Below are 22,848 nucleotides of genomic sequence, written 5' to 3'. Positions count from 1 at the left end.
CTTCACATGCCTCGAATACCCAGCTCATATCCATTGCTGTAAATGTAGAAGGAAGGCACTTTTGTGTACAGTATAGGCCTTTAAAATGGATTTAAGTTATCTTCAGCTTTCAGGCAACTGTATAGACAGGAACATTTTACTGTTCACGCAGAGATTTGTCCAAATTCAGCCAGAGGTATATTATGAAATATCGTTGCCCTTATTTTCTGCATACAGTACTGTACCTCTGGTGCAATGCAAGGTGCCTGGTTGTGTTTGATTACGTTTTCTATTATGGGCATTTACTAAATGTTTTTCTTCTTCTCACATGTTTTTTTTTATCAGAACTAATTGTGTGCATTAACTGTCTTTAGCTCCCAAGGTGATGGATCCTATTGACGTAGTGAAGGCAAAAGACAGCACAACCTTGATGGTGGAGTTCACCAGGGTCCCCGGGGCCACTGGGTTCATCATACGTATTGAGAACAACGCTGGCTTCTTCCGCGAAGACCATGTGACCTCCTCCAACACCTCCTCGCCTGCACAGCTGGGATCCCTTGAACCGTACACCGCATACTCACTCAGCATCATGTCTAAGAACGCTGATGGCCGCAGCCAGCCGTCCACCTCTGTGGAAGGAAAGACAGGTACTGTTATGCCTCATGTAGTTTCAAAAACATTTTATGGACAGGGGTTGCGAGGCGTTGTGAGCATGTAGATCTGCTATTTTCACAATGTTTATCTGCAGAACCGAGTCACATTAAATGTAATACCTACAATTCCAAGTAACGAATGGGGCTACATTTATTGTTATCACATTTTTATCTTAAGAATGCGACAAAAAACTAACTCTAGTCTCCATGGCGTGACTAATCAATAGAAAAAAAGTCATTTTGGGGTTGAACTACTCCTTTAAGAATGGATTCAGTCCAGGATGCAAGAAACATCATTTGATTTGACAACATTCCTTGCTCTATTCTCCACCCCACAGTGTTGCCTGCTCCTGTGCTGACCACCTCATCTCCCAGCAACGACTCCATCACAGCATCATGGAGCAATGTGAAGCATGCAGTGAACTACTCCGTTGGTGTCCATAAGTTCGGCATAAACAACACCGTGATAGTGAACACCTCAAACCTAACGGAGACCATTGCCGGCCTGGATGCGGGCTCGCTCTATATCGTCTTTGTCTACGCCTGGGACACGGAGGGCAGGAAGGGAGAGGCTGCATCGGCCAACCAGACTACACGTAAGATGGGAGAGGGACCAAGTACATTGATGGGAAAACTGTTTGTATTGTGTTCATGAGATTATGGAGAAGGAAAGGTATTAAGCTGTCCATGATTCTTTAAAGCAGTGGTTCTCAATAGTAGGGTCCAGGGACCCTCAGGTTTTCTTGAGCAGGTTCCAAAAGGACCCTTACAGGTCTGTATCCTTCTCCATGCAGGGACAGGTCAGCTCTACTCGATTATAGTGAGCGGTCTGAGTGGGTTCCGGGTGCAGATTCAAAGTATAATCAAGTGAAAAGTTATAATCCGCACTCACAATGTCAGGTTTAAGAGTCTTTTTTAATGCAGTTAGCAGCAGCAGCAAGCAAATAAACAGACGCGTTTCGGCTAGGCCGTCATCAGTGTTAACACAGTATCCTTGACAGTGTACAACAAATGGAACCAAATGGACCCTTCCGGGTCCATTTTTACACAATCATGGTGGTGCTTCGTTCTTGAGAACCATTGTTTAACACGTACAGTGCATGTGATCAAATGTTTCATTTGTCAGACCAAACTAATGATATTTCTTTGGATTGCCACAGGACCTCCCACTCCAGATTCCGTCGTTGCGTCTGTGGTCTGGGACGGTGATGCTGCAGGACTGAATGTGTCCTGGAGCAAGGATCAGAACATCCATCCATCCATAGCTGTGGAATACCATGTCACTGCTGGAGCCCTGCAGTGTAACTCCACATCCAGTGCCTGTACCCTAACACCAGTGGTCTGTGGAGAGAACTACTCCATCCAAGTCACTGCGTCTAACGACGCTGGACCCAGCTATCCATCCACTCCGAGATGATGTTAGACTTTTACCAAATATATCATATAACAAACATTGATATTTCACTGATTACTCACATGATTACTCACAAATATCACTTTTTTGTTTGTTTAAACACGTGTATGATACTTAATAGTTTTATTTGGGGAAAATGAGGTCTGACTTCCTGATTTATGTTAGGTGACAATGCGTTATAGCAATTCTTAGCATTTATTAGTACCCTTTATCACAATACATTTTTGAGAGATTGATTAAGGAGCTATTTTCCAATGATCGACATATGATCTTTATTGGCAGAAAAAAGGCAGCCCATTTGCATTTAAGAGCTTCAATTGTCACCTGTGTCACCTTCTCCCTCTAAAACAAATATGCCAGTTTCCTCAAAACCGATCCATTTCAAACAGATGAGGAAATAAATTATTTTACTTTTCATAAAAGACACTTGACATTAACTCGATATCCTGCATCAGAGGATCAGCATATCCCTGAATTACTTTGATTCAGGATGATTTATATACTGCTGTTCATTTGGATTATAGGTAGGGGTGGGCGTTATGGAAAAATACAATATCACAATATTTTCCCAAGCTGTATCACGATACACGATTTTATCACAATTCTTTTTCATGTTGTTTTTTTTTTTGTGTGTTATTTTTCAAGTTATTTGACAAAAACTGGTCCATTTGGTTTCATCAGATTTAAGTGGAGACCTTGACATTTTAAAGTTTGAGAACTACTGAATTGAATTCTGCAATGAATATCTGTATTAACAATTATTAAACAGGATTTTTTTACAAGGCTCCCTCAATTGTATCACGATATAATACAATACCTCTGAAAAGGCATATCGTGGAGACATTGTATCGTCTCAGCGATAATTATCACCATATCGCCCGCCCCTAATTATAGGACACTAAACCAGGGCTGCCAAGTTTGAGAAAAAGTTAGGAGTGAGACTTGGGGGGGGGGGGGGGGGGCTCGGGGGTACCCTCATGCCCACGCGCGTGGGCGAAAAAAATCGAGTTTTTTCGGGGTTTTCCATGTTTTTCCCCAGGTTTCTATGGTTTATTTTTGTATTTTTTTTACCTGCGGTCCTTGGGCTGGAATGGTTGATCAAGTGCAGCTAACCTACAGGCTGAACAGTGAACACTGCTGCAGGGCTCCAGACAAACCAACGTCCCATTTTAAACATATTTCTTATTAATTATAATTATTATAATAATTATTGTTGTTGTTGTTACTATAGCAGCTGATATATCCTGGGCAATCATTTCTATTTTTATATAGTGATTTGTGGCTACTGGCTGTTTGCCAGGCAGGCACTGCAGGCAAGAAGATGTTTTCAAGGACCCCTTAGCTAAAGGGAGATGAAGCAGGACCCCCACTACATATTGTATAAAAATTCTGTTGCAAATCAAATCTTAATAGATGTCATAAATAGCTCCATAGACTTGTTTGACAGCACTGCGTAGGCGTATTTATCAAACATTTAAAAGTCTCATTAGTAGGGTACTTCAGTGGTTCTCAACCCTTTCAGACTGCACCCAAAATAATCATGTTTTAACTGGGGACCGGGGACCCCTCCACTCTATAATAGTTCAGGCAACATTTTGTATAACACGGTTCTACTGTGAAAATAGCAGATACATGTGAGCATGTAGATCTGCTATTTTCACAATGTCTGCCTCTAATACTTGACAATTTGGCCAATGTTTAATTTGTCATTTTAGAGCTATTAAAAAGTCCTTAAATTGTCACTTTAGAAATGTGCAGATAGGCCTACGCTCTATACACTTAAACTTTATGTTGGTTTGTTTACTGTTGAGTGAGAAAACAATGTTGCACATTAAGTTATTAATCATGGCAACACCCACAAAATAATTTGGGGATCCCCCTGGGGGTCCCGACCCACAAGTTGAGAACCACTGGGCTACTGGAATTCTTCCCTCTAGTAGAGTAGTAGTGTTGGTGCAAACCGCCCTATCTCTTCTAAAGCCCTCCTAAGAATATGGGGATATTAGGGTTCAAGACAAGTGGATATAGTAACCCATGAAATTATTGCGCGTGGGCTCTTTCGTGCATGCGCTCGCGGGAGGCAAGAAAATCTTTGTGAAATATCGCCCGGCGTTTACTCGCGGAGCCGGAGCGAGTCTGCGTGTTGCTCCACCGCGGGGGCGGCACGATCCCCGGCTCCGCAAGTGAGAAAGCATCACAGCACCCGCCGTCTGTAGGGCTCTCTCTTATGGAAGGCCAAACGTGCAGTCGTGCAGAAACACCGACTCGGCGTCGCGCGGACAGGGCGTCCCGTCAACACGGCGTAAACAGCGTGCACACGACGTAAATAGCGTGCACACGACGTAAATAGCGTGCACACGCCGTCAAGACGGATACAGGCCAAAATTGACCAATGATTAAACCAGGACAAAAGGACCACTTGGTGGCAGTGTTTCCCCATTTTGTTCAATGCTCTCAGTCGATACATATAGGCTAAATGAGCTACTATTTAATGTTTTCACCCTTGGAAAGTGGAATTGAGGTAAACAGTGCCAAGAGTCTGTGTTAGTTGCACTTGACCAAGGACCCCCAAACTGACACTTATTAGCCTGTGGACCCCCATTTAATTTCAAGGACACACAGTTGTACATCCATCATTATAAGACCATGGACCCCCTTGGCATTTACATATCTGGGACCCACATAGTAAGCCTAAAAAGTAACGTTAATTCAACTCTGTTTTACACACCCATAAGGGTCCATTTGGTTCCTAACCCATCTAACAGGGGGACCCCCTTGGGGTAGAATTTCCCTGAAGAATAAGGTATTGTAAACATTGGTGATGTAGGCCTATGTACATTTAAATGGCTTTCAATGCACCACTGTGGCAGGGCAATTAATATGTGATGTAGCCAATCAAATGTTTTGCACGTTTTGCAAATGGGAAAATAATAAACCAACCCCCCTGTTTATATTTTCCATTATGTGAGAAAGCGCTTTACATACTTCATTAAACAATGTTACTTACTTATTTATTAATAATAATATAAAACCAATGTTTCCCAAGCAGTGGTTGTGGGTTGCGGAACTTGCGGACACCTAATTAATTTTTATATTAACCAGAATAACCACTTCCATATATTAGCCAAAAATAGCAGATCTACAAGCTCACAACGCTTCACGCTGCAAGGTGTTGTGAGATCTGCTATTTTCAGCAAAGGTTTGTAGAGGGGAAAAAGAGCAGACTAATAAGTACAGAGTGAAAGGCCAGGTTTATTAAGTACTGACGGTTCAAGTGGTTGAATATTTGAAAACAAATGGACATGAATCCAAAATACACTGATGATTGTGCTGTCAAACGACGAGGGGGTCCCTGCTTCATCTCTCTCTCAACTAAGGGGTCCTATATATATATATATATATACATATATATATATATATATATCACACTCATTCAAAACACTCATGGCAACACAGGAAAAGACACATTATGACCCTAAAATATGACCCTATCTTTAAAAACTGAAGAAGAGGAGAATGAATCCACACAGTCTCTCAGCTCCCAATAATTTTATTAACAGCGGGCAAAAACACATGTTTCGGCCTATCCAGCCTTCATCAACTCCCTGGTAGGTCCTCCTTCATCGATGGCCCCCTCACCGACACCTCCATTGTCCAGGAAGACCACACTCAACCTCTTCAGTGGTTCAAAGACACGTCTTTTAAATGCACGTGTTGTTGCACACCCAAAGATTTGGTCACGAGTGACATTGATCAGGTTTCCCGGACCTGTGACCTCATGCAATTATCCAGCAGGGTGCGCAGGATGTCAGAGATGTGCATTCTGAAATTAACAAAGGAAAATAATAAGGGTAATAATAATAATTATTATAATAATAAATCACTACATCATGAGTATATTACTCCACATTATGTTTATTTTTCAGAGATAAAGATTATGAGAACATCCAGTATACTTACTGAGTCCACTGAGGCCACAGATGGACTAGATGGCACATACACTGGACTGTTTGGTACAAATCCTGGGCTGTAGTGAGGAAGGAAAGAAGTATAAACAAGATTATAAGAATTGTATTCCTTTATTTTTAATTGTAGAATATATATATATATATATATATATATATATATATATATATATATATATATATATATATATATATAGGCTACATTTGCACAAGCAGCATTCTGTACACAAGGCCAGAATATATGGTTGCTCTCGAGCAGAAACCTCTTATCTCCATATTAGAATTTTCCCCTCTTTTTTTTTTCTTTTTTTTTGCTATTTTTTAAATTGAATCCTGAAAAATATGTTTTTAGAAGAAGTTTTGGGGGGATACAGCCTTTTTAATTACCTTATTATTCAGCCTGTTACCATCTTCTGCTGCAAAGCTGCCAACCCAGTTAAACACTGCAGAAAAGAAAAAGAAAAAAACGCTCTGATAACAAGCACTGAGGAGTTAAAAACTCAGAGGTTCTACTGGAAGAAAAGTCTCATTTCAAAAGAATTATATATATATTGTTAAAAGGACATATGGTAATGTTCAGTACATTACCATATGCATACATGTACATGGTACTGTATATGCCATATTTATGGCATTATGTGAACATTCACGTGTTATCATATGAGAGACCAGACAATAACTGTGTTATAAAGTACAATAAACAAATCTAATTTATTCAAAATGTTTCAAAGACCTTTATTTTCAACAAAAAAGAAATCAAAAATAGAAGATGGACAAGATTGCAGTGCAGCATGAAGTAGCTGTGAGCTTGTAAATCTGCTATTTTTGACATACGTTGCTGTGTGTGTGTGTGTGTGTGTGTGTGTGTGTGTGTGTGTGTGTGTGCGTGCGTGCGTGCGTGCGTGCGTGCGTGCGTGCGTGCGTGTGTGTGTGCGTGCGTGCGTGCGAACAACAACAAACAAGACTGTTGACTATATCATCACCTCCATATCAAGATCACGACTCTCAAACCCATCCATACATGGAGACGACTGCCATCACTTAGATCTCCATAGCTGGTCAAACCTCTACAGACTTCATGGACTGCATACGGTATATGGATATGAATATTATTTTGCCATATATTCTTTTCTATAGTTTCATGGTGCTTAAAGGGGTATTCCACTTTAAAACAAATCTAATCGGGCTTTTATGAAGACCCTGAACAGATTTTAAGTCGCTTAATTCAATATTTAGATATTTGATGTAAATCTTATGAGGCCCTCCTCCTCCAGTGCCACTCCCCATACACACCCATTGTAAGTTTTCGAAAAACACGGCCTGCTCACATATTAGGATGGCATTTTGAGTCACCAGAAAACACAATGGGTGTTTATAATTATTCATAATCATGGCAACTGTGTGCTCAGATGAGAGCTGGTATCCTACCTCTTGCTACTGAGGTGGGGCGGTTCTCAGCTGTACCATAAGATAATAGGATATGCAATGTATGTGACCTGAAAGATGTTGAAAATGAATTTCATTTTGTACCCTAGGCTTATATGATGATTTGAGGGTCCCTTTGTTTGATGTAATGCAAAAACAAAAACCTGAGCTGTTCTGGGAAGATGATGGACAGAAGTTGGAATAGTTGTTTAATTATGAAGTCTTTAAGACAGCACATTTTGTTTCTAGACTAGAGCCTGGAGTAGAAGACAGTCTCAGCTTTTCAAATAGTAGCTTGAGTGTTAAAGTTGGTTATTTGTTTGATCATTGTTTGTGTGATGTCGGTGAACTGGTTTTTGTTAGCCTAAATGAAATGTAAAAGTAAGTCCATGTGGGCTGGGCTTCCTTAGAAGCATGACACATTAATAAAGAAAAATCAATCAATCAATCAATCAATCAATCAATCAATCAATCAAACAAACAAACAAACAAACAAACAAACAAACAAACAAACAAACAAACGTAGCTATCTGAACTGTTATAATAAAGTTTTTGTTGGGTTTTGCACCTCTAGTCTACACCTAGTCTGTATGCCAAAAAAATTGCAGATCTACAAGCTTGTGAGCTTTCCATTTTCACAGAATGTTTTCCTATTGAGACAGCATGCTCAGAATAGGTGATGCTAGGGTTAATGTAGTTAAAGTACAATACAAACTACTCTAGGTTGAGATCTGTTTTAGGATTAAAAGTGTCTGCAAGAGCTTAAATTGTAAAATGTAACTATCAAGAACAGGTCAGGAATTTCATGGAGGGTATGAAGGCCATGGCCGCCGTTGCCCCTCAGTTTGGCCTTGTGCCCCTCAAACCAATGGCATGACCTGAGGCCACAGTAGCCTTAATGCCCCAGCTGATTGTACCACTTTCTCCTCTGTCTCTGTCTTGCCATCATGTAGACACCAGTGTCGTGTTCAGTCCCCATTTTTAAACCAATCCAGTATCTTTGATTTGTGCAGGGCTGAGCATCAGACTGTATAAATACCCATCTATTTATTTCATAGCAGATATTCTATATATTACGTTTAACCCTTAAATTCAATTACTTATTTAAATGGAATAACATCTTGTTTTATTTGATGGCCTTTCTGCCCTGTCATTTGGCCTTTGTGCCCTCAAAAAATGGACAACCCCAAAGGCCAAGTGGCCTTGCCCCTAAAATGATGAAATTCCACGCCTGATCAAGAATCAAGAATATACAAAATGTTCTTTGTGTGCAATCTATGTGCAATGATGAGGTCCAGCTTTGTGCCTTGGAATAGGCTTTTGGGTGTAATTGAGTCAAAGCTATGAAAGAAGAACATGACATAGTCTACTGTAGAAGTGTAATACCTCTTTAATATAATATAATATAACCTCCACACACGCATGCATGCACGCACACACAGACAGACAGACAGACAGACAGACAGACAGACAGACAGACAGACAGACAGACAGACAGACAGACAGACAGACAGACAGACAGACAGACAGACAGACAGACAGACAGACAGACAGACAGACAGACAGACAGACACACACACATACATACATGCATACATACATAGATAGATATCTAGATGATCTAGATCTAGATATAGATATAGATAGATATAGATATCTCTCTATATCTAGATAGACAGACAGACAGACAGACAGACAGACAGACAGACAGACAGACAGACAGACAGACAGACAGACAGACAGACAGACAGACAGACAGACAGACAGACAGACAGACAGACAGACAGACACACACACACACACACACACACACACACACACACACACACACACACACACACACACACACACACACACACACACACATAGATATCTAGATCTAGATCTAGATAGATATCTCTCTATATCTAGACAGACAGACAGACAGACAGACAGACAGACAGACACACACACACACACACACACACACACACACACACACACACACACACACACACACACACACACACACACACACACACACACACACACACACACACACACACACACACACACACACATACATACATACATACATACATACATACATAGATATCTAGATCTAGATCTAGATAATAATAGATATCTCTCTATATCTAGACAGACAGACAGACAGACAGACAGACAGACAGACAGACAGACAGACAGACAGACAGACAGACAGACAGACAGACAGACAGACAGACAGACAGATAGATAGATAGATAGATAGATAGATACACTTAATACTATATATTTTGTTACACTCATTTCATGCTGGAGTTGTGTGTTTACCCTCATTTCAGTACCTGGTCTATACTCCCACTTGGCTGGACTGGCCTCCAAAATGCCGCGGCATGAGACTGGTCTTCAACGGCATGACTGGTCTTCAACCAGCCTAAGTTCTCACATGTTTCTCCCCTTCTCCGCAGCCTCCACTGGCTCCCGGTACACACCCCCACACACCCCCACCCGTTCACTTAGATCATCCAACACAGGGATGCTGTATAGATATTCATTTGCATCTGTTATATTGCTGTTGATGTACTGACATATTATCTTGTTTATTATTGTGATGTTTTATCTGCTTATTGTAAGTCGCTTTGGATTAAAAGCGTCTGCTAAATGCCTAAACTGTAAACTGCAGGACTGGGCTGGACTTAAGTGTGCAGGACTCTATTGGGCTGTATTGGGCTCTCTTGGCCTGTGCTGTTATACTATTAAATCTATTACACTATTACACTATTACATGTAATGTGCTATTACACTATTATACTTATTACACTATTACACTATCACACCTATTACACTATTAAACCATATTATTGCGCTATTACACTACCAGTAAGACTCCCTAATCGGGAGATAAGCGACCGTAGGTCACTTATCTCCACAAATAGAGCAAAAATGTGTTTTTCCAAAATCTTCCTGATCCATGTTGATGAAATGAGTGTAGACATACTGTGTAGTGATTTTCGTGATTTTAGGGCAAAATCTGAATCGGCCTAATGGTGGCGCTAGAGGGCCATGTGAGAAATGAGGGGTGGGGTCTCCGCGCCGCCAAGGCGGACGAATAGGTACCGGCCCCGGCTCTCCCGGTCGCTCCTAGCCCGAGTTACGGCATTTTATGTGAGCTGCAGTGGCAGGGGGTCCTCCACTGGGGGCGCCACCACTTTTGCATCCGTTCTGGAGCACCAGGAGTGGGTGGTCCCCGGGAATGCCCCGTGAGCAGCCCCGTTGGGGTGGTCATTTGGTAATTTTTGCACATGTGCTCATTTTTTACACTTGGGGGTCCCCGAGGGAGCTGGGGGTCCCTGGAGCTCCGGGGGTCCTTGGAGGTTGTAGTTTGGCAGGTGAGGAGTGTGTGTGCAAAATCTGGCATGGATCGGGGCAACGGTTGCTGAGATATGAGCAGGGCAAAAGTGTGACGTGTGACGTGTGTGACGGACGGACGGACGGACGGACGGACGGACGGACAGACGGACACCTTGAGCAGCTTTCTGTAGTAAGTGCGACCTACGGTCGCAATTAAACTTAGTACACTTTTACACTATTACACTATTACACTATTATACTATTCCACTATTACACTTATTGCACTATTACACTGCTACACTATCACATTTATTTCAATATTACACATAATGCGCTATTACACTATATTAGACTTATTACACTATCACACCTATTACACCATTAAACCTGTTACATTATTACACTATTGACACATATTGCGCTATTACACTACTGAACTATATTACAAATATTACACTACCAACAATAGCAAAAAATCACACCTGTGTGAACTGAGCGGTGGAGGCCTGCGCACCTTGAGGTAAATGCAGGGGTTGAGGTATATGTAGTAGAAGTAAAACTATTGGAAATACTCAAGTACAAATATCTTAAAATGATCGAATCCACCTCTCTAAAGGACTAGTGGGGGGGGGACGTGTGTATGTGTGTGTGTGCGTGCATGCCTGTGTGCGCGTGTGCGTGCGTGTGTGCGCGTGTGCGTCTCTGGTCTCTTCTGGGTTTGGAAATGTCACATGGATAGGGGCAACGATGGCGGAGATATGAGTAGGGCAAAAGTGTGACGTGACGTGACAGACAGACTGACGGACGGACGGACTGACTGACGGACGGACAGACAGCCGGTGGAGGTTTTGATAGTAGCTGCGACTTGACGGTCGCAATAATATACCTACTTGATACTTTTTTCACTCTCTACCAAATCTATTTGCCAAAAAATAGCCGATCTACAAGCTCACTCATAGTAGATCAGTGCACCATTTAACAATAATAAATTGAGAATAAAAGTTATTAAGCCTTAAGCCTAACCTATAATTATGACCAACTGTAAACTAACACTAAAGTGCGATTTGTTGCTTCATAAATAATGGTTTTGATTGACATTAAAAAAAAAAAAAAAAAAAAAGGGAGTTAGAAGCGGACAGGATTCGAACCCAGGTCGTCAGATTAACAGGCAAAGCACTAACCAATTGAGCTAAACCACATGTGTCACATGTGGAATGAATGTACTCATAGCCAGCAGGTCACGTGAAAAAAAAAGAAAAAAAAAGGAAAAGAGAATACATAGCCATAGGCAATGAAAACGTTTTTTCTTGTGTAATATAATATATTACTAGTATATGACTTGACGGTCGCAATAATATACCTACTTGATACTTTTTTCACTCTCTACCAAATCTATTTGCCAAAAAATAGCCGATCTACAAGCTCACTCATAGTAGATCAGACTGTGCACCATTTAACAATAATAAATTGAGAATAAAAGTTATTAAGCCTTAAGCCTAACCTATAATTATGACCAACTGTAAACTAACACTAAAGTGCGATTTGTTGCTTCATAAATAATGGTTTTGATTGACATTAAAAAGAAAAAAAAAAAAAAAAAAAAGGGGGAGGAAGCGGACGGGATTCGAACCCGGGTCGTCAGATTAGCAGGCAAAGCACTAACCAATTGAACTAAACCACACATGTCACACCAGGAATCAATGTACTCATAGCCAGCAGGTCACGTGAAAAAAAAAGAAAAAAAAAAGGAAAAGAGAATACATAGCCATAGGCAATGAAAACGTTTTTTCTTGTGTAATATAATATATAGTATATGCTATCTACACTTACAGACCACAATTACAGTAGCATGCAAGCAGGTAAAAAGGCCTGAAAGCCATTTAAATATACCTAAATATACCTATCACCAATCTCCAAGGGGGTCCCCTGCTAGATGGAACCAAATGGACCCTTATGGGTGTGTAAAACAGTTAAATTAATATTACTTTTAGGCTACTATATAAATGTGGGTCCCAGATTTTTATCCCAGATAAAATGGGTCCCAGAGATATATATATAAACTTTATTACAGGCTCAAGGCCCACAGGGTATAAAACAATACATTACATAAACAAGATAGGACAAGAACAGTTTTTATCTTGTAGGCTACTTGCAGCTTCCGTAAGCTCTCTTTCTTATACTTCACCCACAGAGGGGCTGTATAAATATACATGCCAAGGGGGTCCATCATGGTCTTATAATGACAGGGTCCTTGAAATTAAATGGGGGTCCACAGGCTAAAAAGTGTCAGTTTGGGGGTCCTTGGTCAAGTTCAACTAACACAGACTCTTGGCACTGTTTACCTCAATTCCACTTTCCAAGGGTGAAAACATTAAATAGTAGCTCATTTAGCCTATATGTATCGACTGAGAGCATTGAACAAAATGGGGAAACACTGCCACCAAGTGGTCCTTTTGTCCTGGTTTAATCATTGGTCAATTTTGGCCTGTATCCGTCTTGAAGGCGTTTGATTGATTGATTGAAGACTTTATTAGAAGTTTGCATAGGAAAAGGTACAGTTTCATGACGGTACAGTTCACTGGTACAAGGTCTACTAAAAGGAGATCCATGAAAAGACTAAGCTTATTTCCACTGGAAACCATTGAAGTATCTCATATAACATTGAATGACAGACAAATAGAACACAGTACTATGCAGTAGATATGTAAAGAAAAACAAAATAGAAGACAGTAAGTCAAAACAAACAGTATATACAAAGGGGCAGGGGAGGGTAGGGTTGGGCTAGATTCTTTTTTACCAGTTGCGAACGGCTGCTGCCTGTAAGTGGTTTTTCAGGGCAATTTTAAAGGATGCTAGTGATCCACACTCCTTTGTGGCCTTCGGTAAGGCTTTCCACATTTTGGTGGTATAGCAGAAAAAAGAGTTTGACCCTTTGTTGGTTTTGACTCTGGGTTGAAAGTGATCTGTGGCGCTGCCTCTGGTGTTGTAATTATGGACATCCTTAATGTTTATAAAGTATTTTGACAGGTACTTGGGTATCATAGTGGTGTAGTGTATCTTGTACACCAGGCCCATTGCAAGTTGCTGTACTCTGTCAACTACTCTGAGCCACCCCACTCTTAACTGGTGAGTAGCGGTGAGGTGAGTCTGATAGGGAAGTCTAAGCAGGACCCTAATTAGTTTATTTTGGGCTGTTTGTAGTAGCGTGTGCACGCTATTTACGTCGTGTGCACGCTATTTACGTCGTGTGCACGCTGTTTACGCCGTGTTGACGGGACGCCCTGTCCGCGCGACGCCGAGTCGGTGTTTCTGCACGTTTGGCCTTCCATACTCTCTCTCTCGCTCCGTCGCCTGCATGTGTGTGTGTGTAGAGGGGAGAGAGAGTGGAGCAGCAGAGCAGCTGCATTCACTGCGCTTAGAATTCTCTGTGCGACTTTTACCGAGTGAGAAGGTGTCAGGCATAATCGCCTATAACATTTTCGCCAGGTCTTTTCGCGGGGCACTTTTGCCGTGGAGGAGAGTCTTTTCACCTACCTGTCTGAGCCATTTCGCCTACCCTCAATTCTGCTGTCAGACTGTCCATGTTTTCATATTATCTTTTTGTCATTTAAATATTATAGTGACTGTGACAGTGGTGTTACATGTCAAACCTACACACGGCTATCCTATGCACTCCATAGTAATCACATAAATACAGAGCTATTGGAATCAGGTGCGCCCAAATAATTAATTAATCCATGTCCCGATACTATACATTCTTTGGTGCAGTATTGAACAGTATTGTAAAATGAACAGTATTGTAGGCCTATATTGTTTTAACATTAGGCTATACAAAATATATATGTAGGCTATTAGCTTATATAGGTCTATATAAGATATGCTACACCTAAATAGCCTATAGAATCAACCTTGCCTGTCAACAGGCATAAAAAACTATTTTGCCATTTTTTAGGAATAAAATGTGATGTAAATAATAAATGTCAAGTAAACTGTTAGATTCACTTGACACCACTGTCACAGTCACTATAATATTTAAATGACAAAGAGATAATTTGCAAACATGGACAGTCTGACAGCAGAATTGAGGGTAGGCGAAATGGCTCAGACAGGTAGGTGAAAAGACTCTCCTCCAAGGCGAAAATGCCAGGCGAAAGGACCAAATGCGTGTAGGCGAATATGTTATAGGCGAAAGTGCTGGTGACCAGTGAGAAAACCCCCGCAACTTTTGGGAGAGGTCTGTGGGATGGCTGTAAAAATGCGTGAGAAATGACATGTGTGGCGTGTGGCGTGAGAAGAGGCTAAATTGCGTGACTCTCACGCTCAAGACTTGGCAGCCCTGACTTGGCAGCCCTGACTAAACACTAAACTTTACTCTGTATTCCCAGTCCCTTGCCCACCAGAGAATTTGGCAGTCGAGGAGACAGAGGCAGGAAACTGTATGCTGTCATGGAATAGCTCACCCTATGCTGACAAGTGCAAGGCCTTCATCAAGAGAGATGACGGAGATGAAGTGAACTGCACCACCAACAGCACCAGCTGCGACTTCGCCTGTATGTGTGGCTACACCTACCTGTTGAATGTGTTTGCCTACAACGATGCTGGCCGCAGTCCCGAGGGAGTGACCCTCAACTACACCACCTGTAAGTAACTGTTTAACCACTGCCAATTCAACCCTATTCTGGAGAGAACAAGAGTGAACATAGTGGAAAAAGTTTGGGAGTTAACATATATATATATATATATATATATATATATATATATATTTATTTATTTATTTATTTATTTATTTTTTGAGCAATTCGCTTTTGATCTAGAGCAGATATTGTTACTTTGTCTAACAATATTGTGTCTCCATATTTCATTTTCATTTTCAGAAATATTGAAAGTAGAAAGTAGAAGTGCTTAAGTATGTATTTGGGTTTTATAAATATTACCAATGAAAAGTAATAATTACATGTTATTGTGACCATTTCCTGAACACTTTTGCCTGTCTGTAAATGTATGCATGGATGTGTGTGTGAGGAAATGTCCAGATCAGAGCAGAGCACTTTCCACAGGTACTGTGCAACCATAACCAAGGGTCCAAGGTTACTGGACTCGAAAGACCAGACAGGCAGAGTGTAGGGCAGGGTTCCCCAATTAGTTGTCCCCAAGGGCCGAATACGGTACCGAGCCGAGGGCCACAACATTGCAGGGGGCGACGCCGGCGTTCCCGCTACTCCAGCGACAGTTCAGATATCGTCGTTGTCGGGAGAAAATCTTGTTTGTCCAAAACCGTTCGTTTTGCATTTATCATTTTAAAAATGATTTAAACGAGTGAAAACAGCCTGCTGTTTTCACTACTTTTGTGCGACAGCCTTGTATGATTTGCGAACAAATTTGGAGATACGAGATTTCCACCCGACAACCACGATATACTAGTGTTGTTGCTGCTCTTATACCACCATTATTACTGGGGTTGGTGCGGGCCAGACAGTAGCACCCTGCGGGCCGCAAATGGCCCGTGGGCCACCTATTGGGGAACCCTGCTGTATAAAATGAGCTCACGTCACTTCATCATGTGTTCAATCTCCTCTGTACCACAGTGCCTTGTTGCCCAGAGGACGTGCTCGTCAGCCTGGTGAGCACAGAGACCCTGGAGATCATGTGGAGCCCTGTGCGCGGGGCACAGCTGTACGAGACGAGGGCCGTGGACAGTGACGAGACCGTCGTGTGCAACGACACAGCACCCGTGTGTGCCCTCTCTGACCTGACGTGTGACAGCACCTACAATGTGCGGGTGATACCCTGCAATGAAATCCGAGGCTGCAACCGCACCTGCCAGCCTCGTACCAGGGACACGGGTATGTGCACGCACGCATTCACGCACGTACACACGTACCTACGTTACAGTTCTCAACGGGCCTGAAAATTAAGGCCTGGCCCTAACTGGGCCCTAACTGGGCAGGCCCGAGGCCCTACCCGGCCCTACTAGTTAGCATACATTTTCGGGTCGGGTATGGTCGGGTCTCATATATCATATAGTAATAGTAATAAAATAATAAAAACAAATATTTTATTTTTTCTTTGAGCCCGAGGCCCGACTAATTAGCATACATTTTAGGCCCTACCCTACCCTAAATGTCAGTCGGGTTCGGGTATGGTCAGTTTCGGGCAGAATTTGAGAACTCTAACCTACGTATGTCGCATGCATAACAAAAACACATGTATTGAAACAAAGCATGCAAATTCCTAGAAATCCACATTGCCAAAAAGCAATGTATAACATACATACACACACTGCACAAACATACATCATATAGGGTTAAGATGCATTTTCGTGTGAAGACAGAGTACAAAATCTTCAGTGCTACATCTGAGAGTGTACACAGACGGGTCCATTTGGTTACCTGTGTACACTCTCAGAATGAAATTAACCCTGAGAAGTCGACTATGTAGGCACTGCAGGCAAATGCCAAATGTACACTGAAAAGTCGACTATGAAGGCAAATGCCAAATGTACACTTCATTGTTTGACCGCGCTGCTTGCTGATTTCCAACGAGCGACGCGGCAATAGGACAAGGTGTAAATCAGGCTGTAACTCATCCTGGCCTCTCTCCCCACCCAGCTCCCTGCATGCCACAGGATCTGGAGGTGAACCAGACAGGAGACTACGTCAGCGTAAGCTGGACAGCGAACAACCGTGCTGCCAACTACACCGTGGCAGCACAGCAGGGTACCACCACCCCCATCACCTGCACAACCGCCTCAGACAGCTGCAGCTTCGCCAGCCTGCCATGTGGCACCCAATTTCAGATCACCGCCATGGCAAGCAACGGTGCCGGCGACAGTTTTGCGCTTTGCGCGCGCGGGAGTGGGGGGGCGCATTCGAGAGAGCTCGCCTAGAGCGCCGATTAGGCGCGCTACGGCCCTGAGCCCGGGAAAAAGAGTTGGAGAGGCCCTCATTGCGCGCTATAGAGAGAGATCTCTCTCTATAGCGCTGCTGCTACTCAAAGATTTGCCATTTCAGATCATGACAAGTGACAAGCCAGTGGGCCAATTAAATGAGTTATATTTTTTCGTTGTCGGGTGGGATGTCCAAAACCGTTTGTTTTGTATTTATCATTTAAAAAAGTATTTAAACTAGTGAAAACAGCCGATCTACAAGCAGTTTACCCAGCTTCAGCATTGATCTGGAAACAGGTAACCGGTCGAAGATGACTATAGAGTCTGAGAGACTTCCTATAGCATGATGATCATCTCATTTGTCACTAAAAGGGCTCCCCAGGAATCATCGTATGTTGAAGAAATTAACATTGTATGTAGGCAGTTTGAAACATTTTGACATCGTCCCAGAATATTAACATCAGTGATAATGTGGGTAACATACATTTAAATGATAGTACTATCAAGCATATCAGACAATCTACATTTCCCTAAAAGAAATGCAGTCTGACTGGAAGCAGGAATAAAACATATCCCCACCAGTCATAAAAATGAATGACCAGACATCCAAATCTGTTCAGCTCAAGATAGAGATGAAAAGTTTGAATGCAAATCAAACCCCAGACTCTGAATGCTTTTGCAGTGTTCATATCAGTTGCCACAGGATATTTCAGTAAAATCATGCCTTTGTATTTAATCAATTCCTGAGTTTCATGTCCATGATCAAAAGGCTGTTAAAAAAAAGGTTATAATATGGAGATGGGTGTCTAAGCATCATACTGTATACAGAAAAATCAAACCTCGGTTCGAAGTGAAGCGGTGAATCTTTATTCTATGTGTTCTAGAGCTATGAAATCTGTGTTCTAGATCTATACATTCTGTGTTCTAGATCTATACTTTCTATGTTCTATATTTTTATGAATTCTGAATGAATGAATGATTTTATCTGGAGGGCAGGGACGTGCTGGGCCCCTGGTTCAGCCCGGGCAGGGCCGTTTTTAGCTATAGGCGGACAAGGCGGTCGCCTAGAGCGCCAGCCTAGAGGGGGCGCCAAGGGGGCGCCGAAATGGAGGGAGTGGACCCAAACCAGCCCAAAACCGACTAAATTCACGGCAAAACCCGCAAAAATCGCGCGCGCGCTTTGCGCGCGCGGGAATGGGGGGGCGCATTCGAGAGAGCTCGCCTAGAGCGCCGATTAGGCGCGCTACGGCCCTGAGCCCGGGAAAAAGAGTTGGAGAGGCCCTCATTGCGCGCTATAGAGAGAGATCTCTCTCTATAGCGCTGCTGCTACTCAAAGATTTGCCATTTCAGATCATGACAAGTGACAAGCCAGTGGGCCAATTAAATGAGTTATATTTTTTCGTTGTCGGGTGGGATGTCCAAAACCATTTGTTTTGTATTTATCATTTAAAAAAGTATTTAAACTAGTGAAAACAGCCGATCTACAAGCACACAACGCCTCGCACCGTGAGGCGTTGTGTGCTTGTAGATCTGCTGTTTTTCACTACTTTTGTGCAACGGCCTTGTATGATGAAGCAGGGCTTTACTTTGCGGAAAAGAATTACAAATTTGAAACTTGGAGATACAAGGTTTCTGCCCGACAGTGACGATTTACTTTGTTGGCCGCCCAGCCCCCAAAATGGAACGGAGGCCGACATTTTATTTGTATTTTTTTCCTAATGGCCGGCCTGGACCATCCGGGAATGAACCGGCCGTTCGGGAGTTGTCCCGCTTTTCCCAATGGCCAGCACGTCCCTGCTGGAGTAGCCTGGCTCCAGCCAATAGACCCGCCCACTCTCTGAGTGAACTGCATCTCTTGGTCTGGATGTGTCATATGACGTGGCTCTTGCTAACGAAAACCTCTCAAACCGAGCGAAACCGACCAATGAATTCAAAGCAAGAGAGAGGGGGGGTGGGGTGAAAATCAACAGAAACAGTGGAGGGAGGGGTGGCTGCGTGGCTCACCAGAGTTCTTAATTGCTCCCTTTGAACTTCAAAAGGGCAGTCATTGATTGAGCCATACAAGTGTCGAATAGCTCGTTAGTGATTCTCTCTAATCAGTGAAACATCAAAGACAGTGACCTGTTGGGTGCATGTCATTGAGGGGAGGGGGAGGAGGGATTGTTTTGTGTGCAAAAGTCAAACACAACCCCTCCCACCAGATCGCTTGTGATTGGGAATTTCAAATTTGAAATCCCCTCCCCTTTTCAATCAAATAGTATGCAGACAGGCTCAGACTCTTAAGCTCCAGCGTAGAGTCTTGAAATCAGGCTACTGCTGGAGGGCCAAATTGTCATGTGAAGCTTGACCAATCCTCAATTCTGCATGCACGGGACATGTACGGGACAGACAAAGCCTGTTCATTCTGGACTGGAATGACCATATATGGACATGTACGGGACACACAAAGCCACTCCTTGGAAGCGGCTTTCACCGCTTCAACAAAAACACTGCACTCTGTACTGACTGACTGTTCCACTCTCTTCCCTTACCAGCGCCATGTTGCCCAGTAAACCTGACCGTGGAACAGGTGACCATGGCGATGAGCAACGTCACGTGGTCTTACGCCAGAGGGGCAGCGTCGTTCCTCACCTCTCTGACGTCGTTGCGGGGCCATGCCCGCTGTCACACCCTGGACTACCACTGTCTCATGGGATGCATCACCTGTGGCACCAACTACACCGTGGGCATGGAGGCCTACAGCCGCACGGGCCACACGTCTGTGTGCACCTATAAGGGCTTCTCATCCAGTGAGTTGACATTTCTGTCACTGAAAATCGTTTATTTTCACTGTTTTGCAGACTACCATTGTACAATGAAGTACTGTATAATACAGGGTTAAGTGGTTAATCAGACATTAGACCTTTTAATTGCCCGGTCCCAATAAATAGATAGTTCAGGCTGACGTCTCTGCTAACGGAGATAGAACTTCCCTCAAACAATTTAATTAGTTTGCTTACAAGGAATAACTTGTGACAAAATCAAAGAGGTCCCTTAAAGCCTACGACTATTTTGTCTATAGTACAGTGCACAAAGGTCCACAGTGAAATCTTCCTGAGTGTGTTTTAAATAAGCAATCCATAACTTAAAATCGTTTTTCTTTTTACAATCTGTATGGTAGTGTATGGTAATACAAAATGACTAGACTGCTCTTCTACTGAGAAATACAAATCCTAAGGTCGAGGGCCACTACTGGTTGCCAAGAGGTATTGCATGAAGCTCAAAGTGTAATATCACACCTGCCCAAAAACAGGCTTTCTGCGCGGGACACCCAGATTGAAATCCCTACATAAACCGTGAATTGCAGCTTTAATAAGATCACTATTAGATGTATGACTTAAGAGACATTGTTGTCCCTTACAGGTGCCTGCTGTCCATCGGGCATAAAGCTATACAGACTGGCCAACAGCGCACTGCGGGTGTACTGGCATTCTTCTCCTGGCGGCAACTACAACTACACAGTAGATATGTCAGGCAGTGCCAACTACACCTGCACCCCCCCTGCTGGGGAAAACAGCTGTGACATCAGCAGTGTGCAGTGTGGAGACGTCTACCATGTAACAGTAGCTCCAGTCATGCCAGCAGGCGACAAGGTCCACTTCTGCCCCCAGAGGATGTATTCAGGTACTGCAGCAGGTCACTTCTCAATTTCCAGTGTAAGGGACACTGCACTGGAATGTTGTTCTGAATTGATTGAGTGTTGAGTGTTGATTGAGTTTGGTTACTCGATCTAAACATTATGAAAAAAGTAATATAAAGTAATGCTTACATAACATTTATTATAATCATAGACAGTACAAAATAAATTAAGTGGAGATATGGCTACAGTATAATGTATTTCCAATGAATATTGAAATACATAATTAACATCATGATTGCTTTTGGTTGACTTTGCATTCTTGTGTCTTTTTTCAGTAACTTGCTCGGGGAGCAATGTAGGAATGGGTGAGTACTGTATATTATTGGCACTTTGAATATTATATAAAAATAGCATCACATCATATTGGCAGCCAGTGCAGTGAGACAGACAACACTGTCTGTGTGCTTCCTGATAGGAAGTCCAATATGTATTTTTTTGTGTTGCTTTACATTAAGAGATGGAACAGTTCCATAATGACTAGGAGTCATATTATGCAGCCTAGGCTATGAATAGAAAAGTAACATAATTATTCATAACCAACTGAAATCTTTCAATACAATTTTGTCTCTAATGTCACTTAAATGTGTTTTCCTCCAGTGATTTACCGAGGAAAGAGAAGTGTTAACTAGAGAGTGGTAAGTACAATGGCATTCACACGCCACTCACTTTCATTTTATTAGCAAAAGAAACTGGCAGAATTATAGTTATATCAAATGACACATTCTTACAGTAGCATACTGTAGTGTACACAGTACGTCCCTCAGTGTTAAACTGAGTGCAATACGTAACCAAATGGTTGAAATAACACTGATGATTTTACTGTGTAGCTACTTATGAAAGCCATTGTTATACCAAACACTGTACAATATCCCCCTGTTACTTGAGAGTACATGTGTCCCTCTGCTGGCCACATGTGTCCCTATACTGGCCGCAACAACAATGTGTTAGTGCTTTCGCTAATTGGTAAACAGAAATGTACAACTAAACAGATTTCGTTTTTTACCGTAAGAACAAAAGTACTGAACAGAATGCATTGTGGATTGTTTTCAAAGCTTTAAGACCTGTTGAACCAAGCAGCAGATACATCTCTCTGCATCTCCCTCAGTCTGATCATCAACCTACATCTGATTCCTACAAGATTGAAGGCCAAAAAACGAAGTCTGAACAAGAAAGAAAAAGAAGCAAATCTATTCCCATGCAACATTTGGAGGCAGTAGGCTATAGCCTGCAACAGGGATTACAATGACCAAATAAATGTGTGTTCTTTGTTCACATGTTATTTTTGTTTTTGTGTGAAACGCAAAACCCAATATGAGCTGCCGAAATTGCCCTGAAAGCCACGTGATCATGGTGCGCTCAATTCACATCCTTTGCCACGCCGACGGCACCTCGTCCAACGAAAGTGCTGCGAGCCTAGCTCCGCCTTCTGTCTAAGTTTTCGAGTGCTCCTGCTGCTTTTTCCCCGCGAGTTGCTTTTTAAGCAGCCCCTCCTATTTTGGTTTATAGTCGTTAAA

The 22,848-nt window shown here is 42.5% G+C and overlaps 1 protein-coding gene across 1 annotated transcript in view; it reads left to right on the top strand.

The window, feature by feature from the left end:
• LOC308283144 (fibronectin type III domain-containing protein 7-like) overlaps positions 1 to 21,963 on the top strand; it is a gene marked incomplete at both ends in the record, with an annotated part of 28,756 nt that extends 6,793 nt beyond the window's left edge. Inside the window, 9 exons of the mRNA XM_080723525.1 lie at positions 354 to 626; positions 971 to 1,228; positions 1,793 to 1,954; positions 15,155 to 15,409; positions 16,355 to 16,612; positions 17,378 to 17,587; positions 20,190 to 20,444; positions 21,058 to 21,318; positions 21,932 to 21,963. Coding sequence (XP_080579651.1) covers positions 354 to 626; positions 971 to 1,228; positions 1,793 to 1,954; positions 15,155 to 15,409; positions 16,355 to 16,612; positions 17,378 to 17,587; positions 20,190 to 20,444; positions 21,058 to 21,318; positions 21,932 to 21,963 — 1,964 coding nt within the window. The remainder of the gene's footprint in view (positions 1 to 353; positions 627 to 970; positions 1,229 to 1,792; positions 1,955 to 15,154; positions 15,410 to 16,354; positions 16,613 to 17,377; positions 17,588 to 20,189; positions 20,445 to 21,057; positions 21,319 to 21,931) is intronic.
• Positions 21,964 to 22,848: the final 885 nt, after the last annotated feature.

This window comes from Nannobrachium achirus (assembly GCF_963921795.1).
Source record: "Nannobrachium achirus genome assembly, chromosome: 4".
Lineage (NCBI taxonomy): Eukaryota > Metazoa > Chordata > Actinopteri > Myctophiformes > Myctophidae > Nannobrachium > Nannobrachium achirus.
This window is presented reverse-complemented; position numbering and strand designations above follow the sequence as displayed.